This window comes from Taeniopygia guttata, chromosome 18 (genome assembly GCF_048771995.1).
Source record: "Taeniopygia guttata chromosome 18, bTaeGut7.mat, whole genome shotgun sequence".
Lineage (NCBI taxonomy): Eukaryota > Metazoa > Chordata > Aves > Passeriformes > Estrildidae > Taeniopygia > Taeniopygia guttata.
The window spans coordinates 6191343-6213191 of record NC_133043.1 but is presented as its reverse complement, the minus strand read 5'-3'; the positions used below and the strand labels follow the sequence as shown (position 1 = coordinate 6213191).

The following is a 21849-nucleotide window of genomic DNA, read 5'->3' as shown; positions in this document are numbered from 1 at the left end:
ACTCTTGCTGGGCCAGCTGCTCTTCTCAAAGCAGCAGTGTCTCAAAGCCCCCAGGCTGCTCCCACCTTTTCCACAGCCGTGTAGCGGCTGGCCAGGTGCTTCCGCAAATCTGCGATGTGGTGGTCACACTTCTTCATGTCCTTCTTGAAGTTCTCTCTGAAGTTGAGCAGGGGTTTCTCTACCTCGCTCTGGAGCTGGCAATGAAAACAAAGAAATGGCACTAATGAGGAGGCAGGCAGTAATTCCTGGCTCTTCACACAGCCACAGAATCGTTAAGCTGGAAAAAACCTCCAAAATCATCGAGTTCCATCTTCAACCCAGGGCTGCCAGGTCCACCACTAAACCCTGCCCCTAAAGTGCCACATCCACGTGTTTCTTGCACACAAACAGTAGGAAGGATTTGGAGGATGCTACAGGAGTTTCTGTGAAGAGTTTAAGGAGAAGTAAAATAATGGAAAAGCCCCTTTCGACCTGGCCTGCCTACACACACATCACTCCAAGGTGCATTTTTCCTTTTGGAAAACAGTACAGGAGGACAATGGGGAGCAAAAAGTATTTCACTAATTACAGGCCTGATGTCGAAGTTTAAGGCAGAGCAGTGGGTTACCAAGGCAGCAGCTGGTTGCCTGAGTAACCTCTGCTGAATTGCTTACAAATGGTGCAGAGCTATAATTTTCCTCCAGTACATGGCTGTTGTGCTAAGATATCTGCCACTATATTGAACTTGAACACCTACAGAGGTTACCAGAATGTAACAGGATTTAAGAGCATGTCACATGTGGTGGAAAAAACCCAGATAAATACCATAATTTGTAAAAGAAATCTCCTTGGGCATCACTTGAGATGAAACCCCAAAATAACATGATGTTCCCGGCAGACTTTTGAGAAAGGCTAATGATACAAAAAAAGCCAGAATTCTGGTTCTCTTTTTTCCAGACAGGTAGATTCCTGTTGAGAACCCAAATATTGCTTTTCATTTCTTCCTTTGCAGAAGTGTACAAGCACTAGTTAAATTTACTGGCTGGAACACAGAGCCCAGGTGAACAACATCTAGAATCAGTTTTATTTCTTTTTTATGAAAAATTAAAGCTAGATGTGTTTTAATTTACTCATCAGGTAGACAAAATAACCTGATTTTGGAAGGAAGACTGGACAGAGTTTCAGTAAGTTTGTTCACCAACTTATTAATTCTTCTAAATTTGTACCACATGCATGTGTATTTCCCCCACTAACATGCACTGAAGGGAGAGGCCCACCAATTGAGGGCAAAAATCTTTGGAAAAGAAAGAACCATTTACCTTGGAAGAAAATTTGAGATGAACCTCTGCTTCATCAGCTAAACTCTTCTTGAGCTGAGCCCAAGCTTCTCCCAGTGTGCTGAAGGAAGAGAAGGACAATGATCAGTCCCTCTGCCATCCTTCCTCGTGGGATCCGTCAGAGAAATCTGGCACAACACTTTGTACCATATCTTGATCAGCAAAATCATGGAAAAGGGTAACAGAAATCTGAGGAAGCAACCAACCTTTGTGACCAAGGCAGAATTATGTTGGCATTGTTTGCAGCAGATCAATGAAAACCCAGTTCATGACAATCTCCACTTACAGAGACACCAGAGCCTCCCTAAGCAAGACCCTTCAGTATCTTATCCTCACCATAACAAAGTTTCCAGCAATGCAGTTTTTTTGCCTCCTCTGCTTTACACCCTACTTCGGAGAACAAATTTTCACTTCAGCTGAAAAGTCTTGGAGAAGCTTTTCAGCACTTGAAAATCTCTCTGTTGTCTTGTTCTTTCAGAGTATTTCCAGGACAGTGGCAGCTGAGGCACACTCCTCCAGATCCTCTACGACAGCCCAGACTCCTCTTAAAGCATCATAACCAAAACTACACTGTCCCCAGCACAGTACAACTCCAGGGGCTAAACTGGTAACAGATCCTTTTGTATCAGACACTCTTTCTTCTACATATTTCAATGTGATTGCCTTTTTAGACAACAGCATGAAGTTGTTGATGAATAAGCTTGTGATTCACTATAGCCAGATCCTTCTCCCACAAACTGTTATGTAACTGTATCTTTCACATCCTGTGAAAGTATAAAACCCGCTGCTTTGTCCTCATTAAAATGCATTTTTTTTCAGTTAATTTCTCCATTTTAACATGAGAATTCTGAATTGCAACCTTTTTTTTCAAATTACACATTCCAACCCTCCTATCTCTATCACATTTCTGAATACAGTAAATCCATCATTTCTTCTATCATAGGTTGTTCATTACAAAAACATTTTAAAACCCCCTGGACTGAGGACAAACCCTTTGGGATCTCATTCCACAGTTACTTTCTGCAGTTTAGCTTCTGTAAGCAGTGGGTTTTTCCTACCTAGTTTTTTGCACATTAGGTTTTATTTAGGCCACCATTTCTCTTGTCTGCCTACGAGAATCTCCCATCACAAAAAGCAATACTAAATTAAGAGCTGTGATGCTTGACCTACTCTCTTACTCCATCACTGAAGGAATTTAGGTTGGCTTGGCATGGTTCTCTATGCATATAAAACAACTGCTCATCTCCTTCTTTTTGAAAGTTTGATGGTTTATTCCACCACTCTGCAAAGGTTAAATAAAGCTGAGTGATATACAGTTCCTGGCTCTTTCTGTCTCTTCCCTATCCCTTTTCAAGGATAATGAGATTTGACTGTTCTGATAGCCTGAAAAATCACCTGTCACCTGCAATCTCAAACTAATGATCCGTCACCTCTGATGCTGCTGCAAGGACTTGAGTATGGAATGTGATGTTCATCAGCTAAACAACTTAGATACACCTACAGAAGTGCTCCGAATATTGCTCCTTCCCTGAGGTCTTCTCCCACTGCCCAGTTCCACTGACACTAATTACACTAATTACAGATAACACCTGTTATCTGATCCAGGAAGAGCACCACTGGACAGTGCTTTCAGCTCCCTGCACTCTGCACTATGCCCTTTCCAGCTCCCTACTTCAACATTTCTTAGGCTTGAGCGCTCTTTCCCTTTCTCTCTTTTCACCTACTCTGCCCTAGTTTCCTTCCCCTTCATTGTTTGTCATCCCCTCCTTTTCCCGTTGGGGGCAGGAGAAAGTGGAAGGAAGGAAGGTGTGGAAGAAAGTGGGTTTGGCTTTGCTAGGATCAGCTGAGCATCCCCTAAGGAGAAAGGAGGGCAAAAGCCACTGCCACTGGAGGTGCTCGGGGCAGTAACAGCCCAGTTATCCTCTTGCAATTTTGTCCTTGCCTCCTGGAAGCTGAGCAAAACACCTCCTGCAGCTTCAGTGCTGGCAGAAACACACTGTGTCAGAGGGGAGGACACTCATTTCCAGCTTTGGCCTTCAGTGCTCAGAGGGTTTCTGGTGAAACAGGCAGAGTTACCAAGTTCTCATCCTTCAGGAGTGGTGCCTTTGCATTATTCCTGAAGAACTGCACTGCCTAGTGTCTTCTTTATAACTTCCCAAGTGTGAAAATGTTGGAAATAAGCAGCAGTCTGCTGCTTTTCTTGAAGAGCCAGAACCCTGATGAGAAGAGATTGCTTTATCCTCCCTCCTGTCTGTGCTGCTCTGATTGTACCAGCATTGACCTTACACATCTAGTCTCACTAGTGTAAATATTTATATATATATATATTACATATTCTTCCATTTCCAAAGTATTTTAGCACACATACATGCTAATCCTGGAAGAAACTAGTCCTGGCTACAAGGAGGACAGCATATAAACCTGACTGGAAAGGCAACATTCTATACACATATTCCTAAAATGCTTCTCACTAACAATCTAAAAAAAAAAAAGCCCAAACAAACAACTCCGAAGCAATTCCATCTTCCTCAACATGCCCAGGGTGCTAATCTAAATAAACCTCTACTCAGAGGGAGAGAGCTGGGGAAAATTACTTGTACCTGCGTGGGAGAAATGCCTTTTATATTAAAATTCATCTTCTGTGGAAGTCACAGAGACACACTTACCCTTCTTCCTGAGCAGCCAAGGAATTCTGAGACAGTTTGGACAGGTTCTTAGCATATTCCTCCTCAATCTTTATCCTACACTCACATACACACAGAGAGAAAATAAAAAGACAGCAGTAAGTAAGCTTTAAGGCAGAAACCCACACACATAATTTGAAGAAATTCTCTGCATTTTAACAGATTTTGCCACAGGAATTTTCCTTTCAGTCTCCAGGGCTTGGCAGCTCCAGCACCAGTTTGATGAGCCGTCTTCTCCCCCCATATGCTAAAAATGCAGAGGCAAGAGCAGGGCTATATGCAGGACGGCATGTGAGACAAAATTAGCTGCAGAAGCTACAGTTCTGGAGAGCAAGTAACAAGGACAGAGTGTTTCTGCTGTGCAACACGGGCTGTCTGCAAAACCAGGAGCAGGTGGCTCAGTCTGCTGTGAAATGCGAGGCTGCACATCCTTGAGGCAAAAACGAAGGAGTGCAGCGACCCAGGGAAAACCCAAGTGAGATCTGGGGGGCTGAAGTGCCCCTTTCTCAGGGACACCAAAGGCTTTCTGCTCTCTGTTATGGGTGGCAAAGCATGGCAGAGATGGCACACAGCTGGTGCAACCCCTTCCTCTCACTGTCCTGTTCTTCACCCGCTTGGAGGCACCAGGAACAGGAGCTGAGCTTGCCAGGGGCAGGGGAGCAGAGGAGGAAAGGTGTTGGCACACAGCTGCTGTGGGAATGACTGCAGGGAGCAGGAGGAGCTGTGGAGTGAGGGACAAGGTCTGTGCTGACAGCCCAGCAGGGAGGAATGAGCAGCTGCTGGTGCAGAGGTGATGGGCATCCTGCCTGAAACCATCTTCTGCCAGCAGCAAAACAACTGCAAGGTGCACATGCTCCCAGGAACAGCAAACAGCTGTCTGCTCACTGGTTTTCAACCCAGCTCACCTGACAGAACATCTGTGACACTGCAGTGTAGCCCCCAGGTAGAAAAACTCCTGATTCTGTGCCAACTATGCACGATCAGGGGCAAAACCTGCTCTGAAGTGTTTCTCGGGTGGCGTATTCCTGGCAGTCCCATTTGCAGGATATAGTTTAGCAAATGCACTTTTGTGGGGTACATCTGAGCTGAAAGGGGTCCCCTGAGATAGCTGAGAGGGATCTGATGCTCTGGGCTGCTGAAAATATCCTGGTGGATGGTGTGGGAGGGGAAGTGCCACGCTGCTGTTATGCTCAGAGGAGCTCAGGGGAGGAGCAGGTCTAGGTGCCACAGCTGACAGCTCCACAGCCAAGCCATTGACTGGGATGCTCCATCCAGCTGATTGGGATGCAGCTGCCTGAGGTCCAAGGTGATAGCCAGCTTGGTGTGACACAGTCCTACAGACCTTACCCAGAGCTTTCACTTTTTTTTTTTTTTAAGTACTTTGTGTGCCCACACTGAAATAATTTCAGTCCTGACATATTATGGTGGTTGAAGAAAAACTAGAGAGCTGCAAAGGGAGGCAAAGATGATCTGATGTGACTGCCATGCAAGAAGAAACTAAATAGATGAAGACAACAGGGGGAACAGGGAGAAAAGGTGGTAGAGGATATCTGACAGACAGCTCCACAACTGCCACTGAGGGAAGACTCTGAGTCTTTTTACACTGCTCCTCCAGATGAGGAGGGAACAATGAAATTATCAGACATAATTACTTCTCCTGTAGTGCAGAGACTGCAGAAGTCTTCCACAAATTGCTGCAGACAAACAGTGAAAGGTGCATGTATGGATCTGCTGAACATGGCAGAAGCTAAATAATCTGCTATTTAACTTACATTTTCTAAACATAGCACTGCTTAATTAAGAAGTGAATAATGGAAACACTTTGCTAATGGAAACACTACTTCTTATACCTGGTGCTTCTCAGGGCACTGTGCAGATGGTTTTGGCTGTTTTGGAGCTTTCCTGAATGCAAATTCTGGACTTTATTTTCACTTTTGATTTAAAGTAATACCTTCTTTCACACCGACACCCTGGATTTTTCAGCTCAGTATATTGATTAATTACTTTACTCCCTTTCTTGAGGCCTGTCTTCCTAAAAGTCAAAGTCTGTGACTATTTGACTTTCATAACCCCACCTCTGTCAACAAGAACTGAATGAACACGTATTTGCTCAGTCTGAGGTCATATATACAAGAAGCTCCTGGAAAAGCATCAACTTGATAAACCAAATTTCAGTTAGCTTCCCTCTTGATGGATATTTGATGAAGAAATCTGGTTGTCATGTTTTATACCAGCTTCCTATTGAAGGGCTGGTTTTAATAGCTGCCTGAGTCTCACCTTCAGCAGGCTGATCTTACACAGAGAATTTTCTGGACATGAAAATTCCCAGTTAAATGTGGTCTTGTGTTCCCCAAGGCACCTGATGGTCATAATGAAAACCTTATCAGTATTTCAGCCCTCTTAGTGGGAACAGAGGTTCCCCTGATGGCCTGAGCTCTGTTTCCATGAGCAATCTCTCTAATGTTCAACACCACCCTCCTCCTTTTCCACACAGAACAATCCTGATCCTTTGTTACAAACAGATGAAAAATGTAATAATCTGTCTGTAACTCTCATCCAGACCCTCTTCACACTCAATTCCTAATCTTTTTTTGTTTCCAGCACACAGTGGATCTTTTCTTTCCTCTCCAGCATGCCTTCTTCTTCCTCTGCTGAGGACAGGCACGCCTCCCCACAGTGTCAGAGCTGCTCTCCTTGCTCTCTCTAATTTCACACCAACTTTCCTTTCCTCTTGAATGCATCCTGCTTTTATTTCTGTCAAATTTCATTATATATTACTTCCTTTGAGGCAGCTTCCCCCTCTTTTCCCTTGCTATCATAATTCAGTTTGCCTTCCCATCCTCTCCCTTAGCATTCCTATTTCTCAATTGTATTTTTCATGTTGCAGGTGGTTCTTTCTTCTACCTCTGGTCACACTGTAACTGCCTCTTGGACTATCTGATCTCAAAGGCTACAGAAACCTCTGCTCACCATTATTGCCTGTGACACTTTGCATTTTCCCACTGCTGCCACATCCCCAGCATGAAAAAAAGGCAAGAGGGATAAACAAAACAAACTATAAATAAAGCAATTATCTGCAAGTTCAGGTGAACTGCACCCTGAGAAGAAAAGGCTCTGGGGAGAGCTCAGAGCTCCTGCCAGGGCCTGAAGGGGCTCCAGGAGAGCTGGAGAGGGACTGGGGACAAGGGATGGAGGGACAGGACCCAGGGAATGGCTCCCACTGACAGAGGGCAGGGTTAGATGGGATATTGGAATTAGGAATTGTCCCTGTGAGGGTGGGCAGGCCCTGGCACAGGTGCCCAGAGCAGCTGTGGTGCCCCTGGATCCCTGGCAGTGCCCAAGGTCAGGTTGGACATTGAGGCTGGGAACACCCTGGGACAGTGGGAGGTGTCCCTAGACATAAAGATGGCAAGGGGCTGGAATGAGATGATCTTTTATGTCCCTGCCATCCCAAACCATCCTGTGGTTCAAGCTCAAGCCCAAAGCGATGTCTTTTTAAATCTTCCTCTAGGAGACTGTGCCTATGTTCCATGTGGACAAATTGCTTCTGTACTTTTCAGACAAAATATTTCCCTTCTAAGTATCACCTCCACTCTGCTTCTCTCCTGTTTATGCTTTTTTCTTGAATCTGCAGCTTAAAACCTTCTTGGTTCCCTCTAAACAGCCTTTGTGCAATCCAACTCAGAGCACGAGAGACAAGTGAGAGCTGGAGAAGCCTGGAAAGTGTAGATGAACACTAAAGAAATATGAAATGTTCATTAAGAACTTGTAACATATCTTTTATGCAGTTCAAGCTTTAATACATTTAAGGAATACCTAAACTGGGAATGAACAATTGCAATAAATATTGAATTTGATAACCAAGTGCTAGTTACCTTTCTCGAACAAACTCTGCCATTTCTTTCTGCATTTGTTTCCCTTTAAGCTGCTTTTGAAGAAGAATTTCAAATCCCGACACTGTGTTGTTCCCTTGTGAGTCCTTCTTATCTGCCTGAAAGAAATAAAAGGAAGTTCAACAACACATTTTGGAGGCCAAACCCACAGAGATGTGGTGCCTGAGGAACCCTCCCCTGAGAGCAGCTGGTGGCTCTAGCACCCCAGACCCTCTCAAAGAAATAGCCCAACACTCTCCTGCTACTCCTACTCATTTTTTGGGTTATTTTAATTTAAAAAGGGAAGCTTTACAATTATCCTTAGCCAGCACAGGATGCTGTGGGGGCCAAAGGGTTGGATGGGATATTGGGAATTAGAAATTGTTCCCTGGGAGGGTGGGAAGGGGCTGGTACAGGTGCCCAGAGAAGCTGTAGCTGATCCCTGGGTCCCTGGCAGTGCCCAAGGCCAGGTTGGATGGGGCTGGGTGTAGGGTTATCCATCCTTTCCAACAGCTGGGAGCAAGCTGGGACAGTGGAAGGCGTCCCTGCACATGACAAGGGTTGGGACAGAGTGGCATTCAAGGTCTTTTCCAACCCAAAGCAGTCTGGGATTCTGGGATTCTATTCCCTTCCTCCTGCACTGCCCTTATGCCTGTGGTATTTTGAGATACATGGCTTGTCCTGCATCCTCCCTATTTCCTGAGCAAATCCATCTCCTAAGAACTGCCCTTGCCTTTTTTTCTCTGATGATCAGCCACATCTCAGACTGGTCAGATGTTTCCAGGAGATCCTCACTGGCATCCCCAGTCTCTGTGGTACTCCCTGAACACATTGTATCTCAGCCCAAATTCCCCTTTACCTTGTACCACAAATCAAGCTGTTTATTCCACTTTCTTGGAAGCTCTGGAGCTGCATGTGGCATGTGGCTGGCTGCCCACTTACCCAGAAATAATCACAGTAGCTCCACTCTGAAGGTTTCAGCAACTGCTGCTCTGGCATTACGTCAGGGTGGGGGAAAGTCACACAGTTGATCTGTTAAAAAAAAACAAAACAAAAAAAAAAAAAAAAAAAGGAGAGTTAGACAGTAATGAAACTTAGCTGTTAATGAGAAATACGTAAATAAAAAGTTATATCCATCAGAAAATCTGCAGTGAATGCATGCCAGGGAAGAAAAACTGGCTGTTGCATAGAAACAGCAGCTAAGTATTCCCAGAATGCTATTCTCTGCAGGCAGGAGTGTTGGCTCAGAGGGAAATAAACTACCCATTTCACATGTAGAGGAAAACCTACTGGATTTGGAAAGCACCAGGCGGGGAGTTCTCCCAAATCCCTGAAAACTGTGGTGAGAAACCTGATGTGAAACACCCTGAGCACACAGTGAGCACCAGAGAGCACCGCAGGCACTGTCGGTGCAAAACACCCGTGGCTATGCCAGTCTCCTACAGGATGACAAAAAAATGAATTATTTTTTCAGTGCACAGCCCTTCAATCTATCTCTAGGACCTTTTCAGATGGAAGTGATGCTCTGCAGAAAGGAGCAGGGGCTCTCTGGAGTCAGTGAACCTTCAGTGTTCACAGCGATCTGTCAGACAGGGCTCATCACACGGTCATTAAACAACAGCATCCAAAAGCCCAAGTGCTCATTAAGTTATCCCAGTGGAACACTGCAGCCTGGTAACAGCACAGAGAAGGCAATGAGCACCACAGCTACTGCAGAGCAGCCCTGCACACAGCTGAGCCTTTCAGGGAAGCACCAGCAAGAGTCAGAGCTCACTGCCATTTGTAAGGCTCACCCCAAATCCCTGCTGGGCAGTTACCCTAAAATCAGCCCCAATCAGGGTCATGGGAACACAAAGAGCACTTAATCAAGGGATCAAGAGACACTGGGGATGGGATGTCACAGATGTAACTGTATGGGGGTGGGGGTTTGTTTTGGATCAGTTAACTCTCACAGGAAACCCACACACAAATCTGTGGGCAGGGCTGGCACAGCTGCATGGGCAGACCCAAAGGCACGCAGTGAATCTGCCTTTGGGCTATCCAGGGAGCATCAGAAAGGATGTGGCTGCTGGCACAGCACAAACCCACCATGCCAGAGCAGAGCAGGCAAAACCTTTAGCTGACACAAGCTGCTGCTACAAACCCACACTGGTTCTGCTGCCTCTGCCCAGGCTGGGGGTTCAGCAGCTGTCCTGTAACAGTGCAAGAGCTTGTTCCACATAAATCACCCTGCCCAGAGCTTGCCAAGCCCACCCCAAAGCAGGCTGAGGATATGTGCTGTCTTTGGCTGTCACCTCAACCAGATCCTAAACCACATATCTCGCTTCCCAGCTCCCACCAGGCTCCAAGCTGACCTGCAGGGCAGAGATCTGGCTTTGCAGGCAGTGGCTATGCTTTGGTGACCCTGCACCTCCAACCAGGAGCCAGCCTCTCCAGCTAGAGCAAGAATGTCCCGTCAGAGCCAGCACCTCCAACCAGAGGCAGCATCTCCAGTCAGAGGCAGCATCTCCAGACAGTGCCAGCCTCCAGCCAGAGGCAGAATGTCCAGGCAAAGGCAGCACCTCCAACAGAGCTGGCACCTCCAACCAGTGCCAGCCTCCCCTGGCCACAGGGCCCCAAGCACAGACAGCACTGCAAACACCCTCCCTGCTCCCTTGTGTTCCCCATCACAAGAGCCATGCAGCAGGAGCTCCAGAACATCAGCCCACTTCAGAGCAGGATGGCCATGTCTAACCAACTGCACCTCCCAGCTGCGTTCTGCAGCCTCTAACAGAGGTCTGGGCATCACAGAATCACAGAAACATAGAATATCTTGAGTTGGATCACTGCATCGTGGCACTGCACACCAGGACAGGGAGGTGAGCTGCAGTGGGGGGCACAGGAATTGTATCCTGCAGCTTAAAAAACTGCAAAGAGAAAGAGCATGGGAAATTCCCATTCCCTGCTAAAGGCAGTGCCTGCTCCACAAAAACTAAATCTGTGTCAGTTGGAAGCTGCTGATTAGAGATGTGACAGTGAGTCTCAATGTCCTGAAGCAATAACCACAGAGTCACTGGAAATGCCAAGGCTGGACTGGTGACAGAGTCTCACTGCAGTGGACAGAACTCCAGGAATGCAGCAGGAAGTGGAACACTGAATGTGCACATCAGCAGGTGATCAAAGCAGGGTTAATTCAAGTGTTTCTCAAAGTTTCAGGAATAAATTGAAACATTTTTTACTTATCTAAAGACTGAATTGTCTGGAAATGATGCTGAATTTCTGGAAAAAGTCATGAGGCCACTTGGGTCTCACTTTTAAAAGGGAACTGGTGCCAGAATTGAAAAAATCAAAACTGAAGAAGCTTTTACAATCTTAAAAACAAAAACAAAGTATTATGGTAAATGGAATTTAACAGAACTTACATCTTTTTACACTAAGTCCCACCAGGGGTCATGAAAATTTTCTAAACTCTAGAAATACTACTAAAAATTCTGTACTACAGAGGTAATCCTGTGATCTTTGTTTCCTTTCATTACCACAGATTTCTTATACTTAAACAAGAGCTCTTGGATTGGTATTTCCTAGCATTTCTAAAACCTCTCAGGATTTCCCAGCAGGAGGGGAACACCAGGCTGGCACTGAGCAGCAGTGGCATGACGCTGTGGCATTCCATCCTCCTAATCCTCCCTCTGAAATGCTCCTTTTCTTCCTTCTAAAAACAAAGAGAGCTGAAAAAAAAAACCCCAAAAAAACCAAAAAACCCACTCTGCTTCAGCAGCTTGGTCCCACTGGTGAGCTGAGGGATGCTAAGGACAGCCAAAGCACCTCGTGATGATGTCCCCATGTCTGGCAGCTCTGAGAAGCTCCATCAGTCCCCTGGACAATGACACTGCCTCCATGCAAAGGAGCACTGCCCTCACTAATTTAGAGAGGTCACACTTTGCTCACATCCCTGAGAGCTGTCTCGGCTCCATGCAAGCTCCAAATCCACACCTGTGGCAGTGTGAATATTTTAATAATGCTGACTTGCCAGCAAGGCCTAACAAAAGCTTGCAGAAGGTGACTATTAGAGCTGTAATTGCCAGGAAGAAACAAAACTAATTAAAACACACCTCTCAGATAATGATGGAATCACAGAACAGGAAGAGAAAACAAGGTGTGATGATCTGCATTGCATTCCCACAAGCTCCACTGGGACAGCTGAGGTGATAATCAGCCTCACCATGATATTAAGTTCTTATGCAGCCTCTTTGTCAAAATAATGGCTATTGTCAGTTTGAAACAAAGCAGAATTAATAACAAGGCACCAGCAAGGCAAAACCCCAAGGAGGAGCTGAGCAAACCTGCCAGAGGACAACAGCTTGTCTTTCCAGCTGCCACTGGCCACGAGTGGCACCAGGAAACCTGTCTGGGAGCCACTGGATGAAAGAGGACAGAGGGTTGGGAGTCAGAGAAGGAAAAACATGGTGACAAACAAAGCTTGGTGGAGGACACATACAGAGGGGATCAGAGAAGCAGCACAAATTGATGCATTTCTCTTGACAAGCAGTGTGCCAGACTCAATGGATTAAAATACTTTTGCCTGTGTACTGATCATGAGCAAATGCAATTATACTTTTAACAGCTGAATATTCCAGCTCCTATTTCCCACGAGTACATTGGCAATAATGACAAAACGAGCTGTTTACATTGTAGGTGACTCTTAATTATGTCTGAGACACAAAAGGGTGACAGGAGAGGAACAGACCCAAGGAGCCAGATGAATGCACAGGATTTGCAGAGGAAAAACAAACTTTGTTGGGTTGGACATGCACATTAATCTCCTGGATTTCAGAGTGTCTACAGGCTTTGAAGTAACTCACCAGTAAATGAAACATTGCCAAGCAACACGAATAAAACAAGAATAATTTGATCAAAGCTTAGATAATCAACTACATGTTTATTACATCAGGCACAACATAAATAAATGAGCAGAGAGCAGGAGAACTTACTGTGCCACACTCAAGTGACTAAAGCAGGGCAACATTTTTGCTTATCTCTTCAACTTTAAAATGCACATTATTTTTTTTGATTTCTACACATTCTCAGCATCTTAAACACAGAAGAGATATGCCAGACTGCCTGACTTCAGTATCTTTACAACTTCAGCTGAGACCCAGAAAGCACAACATCCAACACTGAGTTCATATGGCAAATGGAACTATTTGGGTAAAAAAAGCCAAATGCAAAGGCTGGAAAAGATCTCCAAAGAGCTTGGGCAGCCTGAAATCTCCCCAGACAGGGGAGCCCAGAAATGCCCAGGCTATGTCTGGGCAGCTCCAACACCATGAGTTTGCCCTGGGTTTTAGCTCTGGTCGGGTGATGCTGCAGCTATGGTACCACAGAAGGGAAGAACACACAATTCAAGTCCTCACTGTTAACAAATCCATTGGTTCCTTCCAATTCCAAAGGAAATATTCTGCCAAAAGTGTGGAGCAGCCCTCTTTACTTGGTCTATCTGCAGAAAGGTTCAAAGACTATTCAGGCCTCTGCCCAACCAGGGCTTTTCTGGCAGCATCTACCCCAGTCAGCCCCAGGCAGAGGGGGGAACTGTGCTGAACATGCAGCCTCACGCTGTGCTCATCACAACCCTGTGTGTGTCACACTTATCAGACACAGAGCCCAGCAGCAGGAAATCCCAAGTTCCTGTGCACAGGCTGCCCATCTTCCCATCTGCAGCACATGTTCACTGACGTGTCCAGCACATGCAATCCAACCACCAGTGTCTTCCTGCACTATCCTAACAAGAGAATTTTTAAGAAAGAAACCCACACTCAGAAATGCCTCATAATCAGGCAGCTTTCCTGTTCTTCCAAGTAAGACACAGCTCTGTTCCTCAGGTGATATCCCCCTGTACATTCTCCATTTAACACTCCCTCACCTATGTAAATATCTCCAGCATCCACAGAAAACTCATGGCCAGAGGCTTCAGGAATCAGCCAGCAATCTATCCAGCCTTAAAACAGCAAGTTCACCCTGAAATTAATGGTAAAACCAGCAAAGATCACACACCTGCAGTTTCATAACAGCCTCTGATATACCCAGCTGGAGTTTTTCTTCCAAAGAAGATGGAAGACCATGAGAGTAACATTCACTGGCCAAAGAGAAAACACCAGATTATTCTTGTTGGTTGCACACAGATGGGAAATACTCCAGCTCCACCTTCCTTCAGGGTTTCCAGAAGCTGTGCTACTAAATGCCACTTGGATGCAGAGGAGGCAGATGCATCCTGAGGAAGATGCTCCCACTCCTCTGCTGAAGGCGATGACGCAGCAACAGCTTGGCTGGACATCACCTGATATCTGCAGCTTGTGTGCCACAGGATTTTGGTTTGAAGGGAGGTTTCCTGCACCAAAAGCCTTGAAGTAAATCACAGAACTCCCCCTGCAATAAGAGGTTCTGCCTGAGCACAGCTACAGACCAAGGAAAGCATCTGACAGCAAGCTAAGCACATGCCCTGCAGCTCTGCTAGCCAGAACATCTCCACGTCAGTTTGAGTGGCACTGAGCACACAGATCCTCCTAGGAGACAGTGAAAACACACTGTTTTACAGTTTACACTCCTTATGAGATTTATTTTTCACAATGCTGGCTTGATGTAGGCAATGGCTTGGAGGAAACAGCTGTTAAAATTAGCTTATTTTTGTCTATCTGATTCATCCTACTTGAAAGCTTTGAGCTTCTGCTGGAGAAACGCACAGCCAGTGACCCTGACATAACACACAGTTTGCTTTGCAGATGTTACCTGATGGCACATGGGCCAGCAAATATGGAAAAGCACCCTCAGAGAACAGCCTGGGCCCTCAGCCCTGTCAGCAGCAGGGATTGCAGGGAAACAAGCACTCCTGCACTCTTGTGCTCAGCCCAGGGGCCCCACCCTGTGTGACCATGTCTGCTCCCTCTGGACATGGTGTTCAGCCCATGATTTACCTCAATCCCCCAATCTGAGCAGGCAGGGGCTGCATTAAGGGCTGGGACATGTCTCCTGTCCCAGCCACACAGCCCTGGAACAGCTGATTCTCCCAGACATCTGCAAAAATGTCTGAACATACAGATTTATACTGGCTTCAAAGAACACCACACTCTCAATAAACCAGTTACCAGTACTAACATTGGTAACAACCAATTTTTATAACTAAAATCACTGATTGAAGTGTTTTTTCTCAAAAACCATTGAAGATTTCTCCCTCCTGCCCTAGAACACTGTACCTGAATGGCAGTGGCTGACTCACATCTCAGTCAGAGGCACTTCTGTGTACTTCTTTTGAACCCTGGTCTCAGCCACCAGCAGTCCAGCCCTCTAAAGAATAAATCTGCAGGCTGTATGTGACAATGCAGACAACGATTTCCTCCTCATAGTAACAATAACAAGGATGTATAATATTAAATTATTCCTTTTGTTTCAGGGACTTGATACTCTGCCAATACTTGCAGCTGCAAGAATTGCCTCTCCTTTATTGCTGAAAATTAATTTATCTGTTCATTTCTTCTGATTTCCATTTAAATAAAACTTTATATCACTAGCCACTTTCATTCATCTATTATGATTTCCTTTCTGGTTTTAATCACCTGTCCTGCACTGAAGAGCCCATAAGTGCTAATTGTGTTCCAGATGAGGTCACCAAGCACACAAAAGTTATATTATAATGTCTGTAAACTGACATACATCATACAACTGAGAACATTTCCATTCATAACACAGAATCATAGGATGGCTTAGCTTGGAAGGAACATTAAAGCCCATCTTGTTCCATCCCCCTGCCATGGGCAGGGACATCTTCTACTATCTCAAATTACTCCAAGCCCTGCTCAGCCTGGCCTTGGACACTTCCAGGGATCCAGGGGCAGCCACAGCTTCTCTGGACAGTCTGTACCAAGGCCTCCCCATCCTCACAGGGAACAATTTCTTCCTACTAGCTAATCTAAATCTTTCTTTCAATTTTAAACCATTGCTCCCTGTCCTGTCACTACATGTTCGTGTAAAAAGTCTCATCATTGAGACAGTTATACTTAATGATAAAGACTAAAAGTAAATGTAAGATTAACTTCACACTGAAATATAAAACATCTGCCTATACTTTCCACCAGAAATCTTCACTTGGACACTCTGCCACAAGTAACCTTCTTGTCACCTCCAATACAGATTGAGAAAAAAAGAGATCCTGCTCTGTCTGTCTTCCTCTAACTCTTCAGTACTTCTCCCAGTACCGACGCTGTTGTGGAGGGGGGATGATCAGACGGGGAAGTTTTTTCAGGACACCTGGTTCACCTCTTAAGGCACCGCATTCCCTCCTGCTCCTTCTGGAACCACCATTATTCCACGGAAAACTGAGAGACCCCAAACCCTCCGCGGTTCAGCGGTGTTCGAACACCAAAACGCCGCGGGGACAGGATGCTCCGGCACGGGGTGCCCAGCACGGAATCCCCGCGGTTCCCCAGCTCCATTGCCCGGTGCCCAGCACGGAATCCCCGCGGTTCCCCAGCTCCATTGCCCGGTGCCCAGCACGGAATCCCTGCGGTTCCCCAACCCCAGTACCCAGCACGGAATCCCCACGGTTCCCCACCTCCATTGCCCGGTGCCCAGCACGGAATCCCCACGATTCCCCAGCCCCGATGACCGGAATCCCCGCGGTTCCCCAGCCCCGGTGCCCATCACGGAATCCCCACGGTTCCCCAGACCCGGTATCCCCGCAGCTCCCCAGCCCCGGTGCCCATCACGGAATCCCGCAGTTCCCGAGTCCCGGTGCCCATCACGGAATCCCCACGGTTCCCCAGCCCCGAAAACCCGGAACCCCCGCGGTCCCCAGCCCCGGTGCCCTGTGCTCAGCACAGAACCCCCGCGGTCCCCAGTCCGGTGCCCATCACAGAATCCCGCAGCTCCCCAGCCCCGGTATCCCCGCGGTGCCCAGCCCCGGTGCCCGGAATCCCCGCGGTCCCCAGTCCGGTGCCCATCACAGAATCCCGCAGCTCCCCAGCCCCGGTGCCCATCACGGAATCCCCGCGGTGCCCAGCCCCGGTGCCCCGAACCCCCGCGGTGCCCAGCCCCGGTATCCCCGCGGTGCCCATCCCCGGTATCCCCGCGGTGCCCAGCCCCGGTGCCCCGCTCTCACCGTCAGGCTGCTCTCCTTGCTCTGCCGCCGCGGCGCCGCCGGCGATCCCGGGCTCTGCGGGGGGAAGCGGAGCGCATCATCGCGGCCGCTCTCGGAGCCCAGCATGGCTGCGCGGGGCGGGGAGAGGCGGGTCCCATGGCACGGCTCGGCTCGGCTCGGCTCGGGAGGCAGGCATGGAGGGAGGGGGAGCTGCGGGACGCCCCGGCTCGCTGCTCCGCCTCTCTCGCCTCCGCCGCACCGAGCGCGGCGCCGGGGCTGGCTGCGCCGTGGGACGGTGGCACGCTGGCAGGGTGGGAAGAGTCCCCTGCCACGCCGTAGGATGGTGGCGTCACACCCCCCCGAGGACCGGGACAGGAGCCTGGGTGTCCCGTGCGGTGGCACTTTGCTCTGCTGGCTACGAGAACGGGGACGGTGACATCCACTGCTGGGGACAGCGATGGTGGCAGTGTCCTGCCATCAGGCAGTTCCTACTTTTCTGTGGAATGGTGGCATCGTATCCCCCTGGGGACAGGGACACAAATGTGCCCCAGAGTCCCCCCAGGGGCCAGTGCCCTCTGTCCCTATCGCAGGGTCCCTGGTGGGGCTCAGATGCTGTGACTGCTCTGCAGCACGTGAATCGCTCCTGGCATCATTTGGGAATCCCACCCCAAATCCCACTGCTCGGGCACCCGGTGCTCGTCCTGGGACTCGAAACCCAGCAGCAGCAAGGTGCCAGCACCACACACGTGCAGTTCCATGGCTGTTCTGCTGTCCCCTTGGTGGCAGTTGTGACAACTTGAACGGGCAGCATTTAGCTGCTCTCTAGGAAGCCATAAACAAGGTCTGGCCGAGTGCCCAGCACAGCATAGCTCCGTGTTGTTCTCAGTTGTGGCTTTTCCCCCCACCCCCTGACCTGTTTCCAAGAAATGTGGCTGAGCTTGCTGGAGGGATCTTGCCAGCATTTGTTTGCATGGTGGCTGCTGCCCAGGTCCAAGAAAGCATCCTGGCCAAAGCCTAGGAGCTGCTCCACGGTGGGAGCCAGCCCGTGCCAGCAACAGACAAGGAAACAGTCAAAGCAGAGCAGCTTCAAATGGCCCAAGACATGCAGGAAGAGAGAGAGACAGGCCAAAAAGACTTGGAGTTTATGCAGAACAGCTTCTTGCAACCACAGGTTTATGGTCAGATGCTTTCCTTAGTAAGGACTCTTCTGCAAAAGCTGCCACAGCCCCCAGGAAAAGCAGCTTCCCAAGCGGGCGTAGACACAAGCTGTTCTGAGAATTAATGCCACCAGCAGCCAGTTAGGGATTCAGAACTAATTCAAAGCAGGTTCAAAGCAGGGATGAAGCCAGGAGTTCAGTTTGGAAAAACCTGTAATAAAGGAGAAGTGGAAAGAAAGTACCATGAAGGCGATGAAGGGAATGAGAAAAGTCATGAAAGGGATTTCTGACAGGCTGATGGTTGATTCAGCTGAGCAAAGCACTGCAAGGCACTGAAAGGCTGAGAGAGCCTGGAGAAGAGAGGTCTCCAGAAAGACCTCAGTGGAAACTTTCAGTACCTGAAGTCAGCCTACAAAAAGCCAGAGACAGATTTTGGACAAAGGCCTGGAGTGATAGAAAAAGGGGGAATGGCTTCCCACTGCCAGAGGGCAGGGTTAGATGGGATAGTAGGAAGAAATTGTTCCCTGTGAGATTGGTGAGGCCCTGGCACAGGGTGCCCAGAGAAGCTGTGGCTGCCCCTGGATCTCTGGAAGTGTCCAAGGCCAGGCTGGACAGGGCTTGGAGCAACCTGGGATAGTGAAAGGTGTCCCCTGCACGTGGCAGGGGTGGCACTGGATGGGCTTTAGAGTCTTTTCTAGCTGAAACCATTCTGGGACTCTATGGCTCCTCATGTACCTCAGATGTGAATTTCAGTAAAAAGGTGTCTCTGAATTTGAGTAAGACTCAGCACTGTAAAAACAGAAGGTGGCAAAAGGCTACAAAGGAAGTTCTGCAAAAGTTAGTTAATCTGTGTTCCAAGCCAACTACAAAAACATGGGAGTCAGATGCCTTGAGATGTTTTTTTTTTTTTGGGGGGGGGGCACAAAGATTCAAAAGGGACTTTTTTAAAGAAGTCACAGCCTACAAGTTTATTTGGGTTCTCTGAGGGAGTCACAGAAGATGTGTGGACAGGGATGTCTGGTAATGCGCTACATAAAATTCTAAAATGCTTTTGACCTAGTTTAGGTGTTCATGGTCTCCAGCCTGGGCGAATTGCTCAGAGAAACAGCAGCACAGGCAGTTAGTACAAGATGTTTGATGTGGAAGAAGCAGAGAATCCAAAGAGCTGGACTGTATAATGAGAAATGCCATGAATCTAAACCAGGAATACTGACCTAGGTGAAAGGCTGAAGGGAAATACTTAAGAGAGAGAAGGTGAAAGCAAAATGGGATTGTTGTCAGACAACACAAAACTTAGACCAAGAAACAGAGAATGGCAGGGACACTGAGAGCACCAGGCAGGCCAGGGCAGCAGCACACCAATCAAACACACATTTCCCCAGGGATGTTCAGCACTGCAAAAGGACTCACCACTTTCATACAGAAAGGAAACAGAAAACTCAGGTCTGGGACCACCGAGGGAAACACCAGAGGGTGGGGAAGCACAACTGGAGTGTGATGCACCAGCTGTGGCAGTCATGCGGTCATATGGTGATGTTTTGGCAGGGAGCAAAGAGTTTCATGGGAGGAGCTGAAGAGGGCCCTGTGCTGCATCTGCAGACCTGTGGAGAAGAATTTCCCAGGGATATGATGTGTTGCAGGCAAAAGTGCAGAGATATTTATTGGAAATTTGGACGAAAGCAGGGCAGGCCAACTGTTCACAGGTCAGCATCCTGTAGGTTAACTCGGGGTGATGTGCTGGGTGAGGCACTGAGGAGGGGCCGTGAAAGGACAGGCCAGAGTGGATGAAGTCATTGAGAAAAAAGCTTTGGATGAATTCTTTGTGAATACTGTCTTTGGGAGGGAAAGCTGGAGCTGCAGGAAAATACAATGAGATACAGACATGGGCGGATGTGCAAGTGCAAAGAGAGGACTGTGCTGGACACAAGCCCAGGGTTCAGGCTGGAGTGACAGGAAAATTCATAGGGTTGTTAATAGTGACTGAAGTGGCCTTGTGGATTTTTCAGAAAGGAGTGATAGGACAAAAAATCCAAAGGATCTTGGCTTTTTTTTACTGTTTTACCAGCTGGACACAAAGACTAACTATGCTACATGCAACAAATCTGTCTGATCTGAGTTTCTAAAATAAGATGACCTCTTGACTTCTTGCTCTGGGTGGATTCCTAGACTACTTAAGTAGAAACCCATTTCTTCTTGGATCCTGCTGTTTGGCTTTTTCCCAAAACTTACCTGGGGGTCCCCACTGGGTTTTCGGAGGCTCATGTGACCTGTGTCGAGCTGGTGGACTGGGGACCCAGAGATGTAGTAGCCATTCACTGTAAGAGCAGACGGAGAGTTAGCAGGCTTGCTGCTGATAGCCAATGCAAAACTGCACTAATTTAAAAGCTAATCCCATAACTTAATAGGCATGTATATATCACAGTGATTTAAGGCTCAGTTGTATTTCTCATTACCCTACTGTGATTTGATGGGTAACAGATTAAACATTTTCCTAAGTGGAGTCTGTTTTGCCCATGACCATAATGAGTGATGTCTCCCTGCCCTTATCCCAGCCCTTTTGTTGTACTTTTCACCCCCATTCACCTGAGGAGGAGAGTGACAGAGCGGCTTGCTGGGCACCTGGAATTAAAAGCACTGGTCCAAGGGAGTTGAGTTTTCATGTCAAGAAGGCAAGCCTTGCAAGATGTTTATGGTTCCTGCATGGAACTATAATTGGCCTTTTTTTTTTTTTTCATATACTGAGCAAGGAACAATGCTCAAGGTAGTGTTGAAACAAGATACTCAACTACATTATAAATCCTTTGGCCACAATAAAATGCACAATCTTCACACAGACTACCCACCCAGTTCTGCCAATAAAGAGGGACATCAGTTCAAAAATTTCTAAGGAAAACATCCCCTAACCTTCTTTATTTATAGTCAGCTGGCAGCAATGGCCTTCACATTTAACACTTTTTTTTCTAGAGTAATTTTTGCATTACTTTGTCACTCTGCAATACCCAAGAGCTTTTCAGTACAGTTATACATCTGACTGTTACTTGCTTCCCTGCAACCTCAAGTCAAGACAGAGATGCTCTATATTGTCACCCCTGTAGCCATCACATCCTAAAACTCTTTGCTGTGCATACGTCCTGCGTGGAAGAGCATCAGCCAGCCCACGTGTGTCTGCAGCTCTGATTTCCCTGCCCTGTCACAAAGCAGAACTGAGGAAGTGCTTGTTGGGCCCTTCTTTGCCTCTGTGCACCCAGAAGGAGCCACCCCAGCTCCGGAGTGGACACTTCAGACACCCACAGAGGATGGAGTGGCCAGGAAACAATAGTGCAGAGGATGTGCCAGGAGGGAAAGCCCCACCATGTTTGCTCTGCTACACTCTCATGACCATGTAGCCTGGAGAAGAGAAGGGTCTGGGGAAACATTAGAGTCTGACATGGACACAAGAGAGAGAGAAAGGGACATTAGGCAAGAGTTGGAGTGACAGGACAAGGGGCAATGGCTTTAAGCTATGGGAGGATAAACTGAGACCAGAGATCAAAAGAAAATCTGTGAGGGTGGGGAGGCCCTGTCACAGCGTGCCCAAAGAAGCTGTGGCTGCCCCTGGATTCCTGGAGGTGTCCAAGACCAGGCTGGACAGGGTTTGGAGCATGTTCCATAACCTGGGAGAGTGGAGGGTGTCCCTGCCCATGACAAGTGGAACAAAATGATCTTTAAGGTCCC

The 21849-nt window shown here is 47.7% G+C and overlaps 1 protein-coding gene across 3 annotated transcripts in view; it reads right to left on the bottom strand.

Annotated features, from left to right (window-relative positions):
• The window catches only part of GAS7 (growth arrest specific 7), a 72909-nt gene that overhangs the window by 14983 nt on the left and 36077 nt on the right, over positions 1-21849 (bottom strand). For all 3 annotated transcript variants that reach the window (XM_030287553.4, XM_030287554.4, XM_030287555.4), the window contains exons 4-10: positions 20365-20450; positions 17000-17053; positions 8815-8904; positions 7876-7991; positions 3983-4057; positions 1299-1377; positions 66-194 (exon numbers count right to left, since the gene is read on the bottom strand). In XM_030287553.4, coding sequence (XP_030143413.2) covers positions 66-194; positions 1299-1377; positions 3983-4057; positions 7876-7991; positions 8815-8904; positions 17000-17053; positions 20365-20450 — 629 coding nt within the window. The remainder of the gene's footprint in view (positions 1-65; positions 195-1298; positions 1378-3982; positions 4058-7875; positions 7992-8814; positions 8905-16999; positions 17054-20364; positions 20451-21849) is intronic.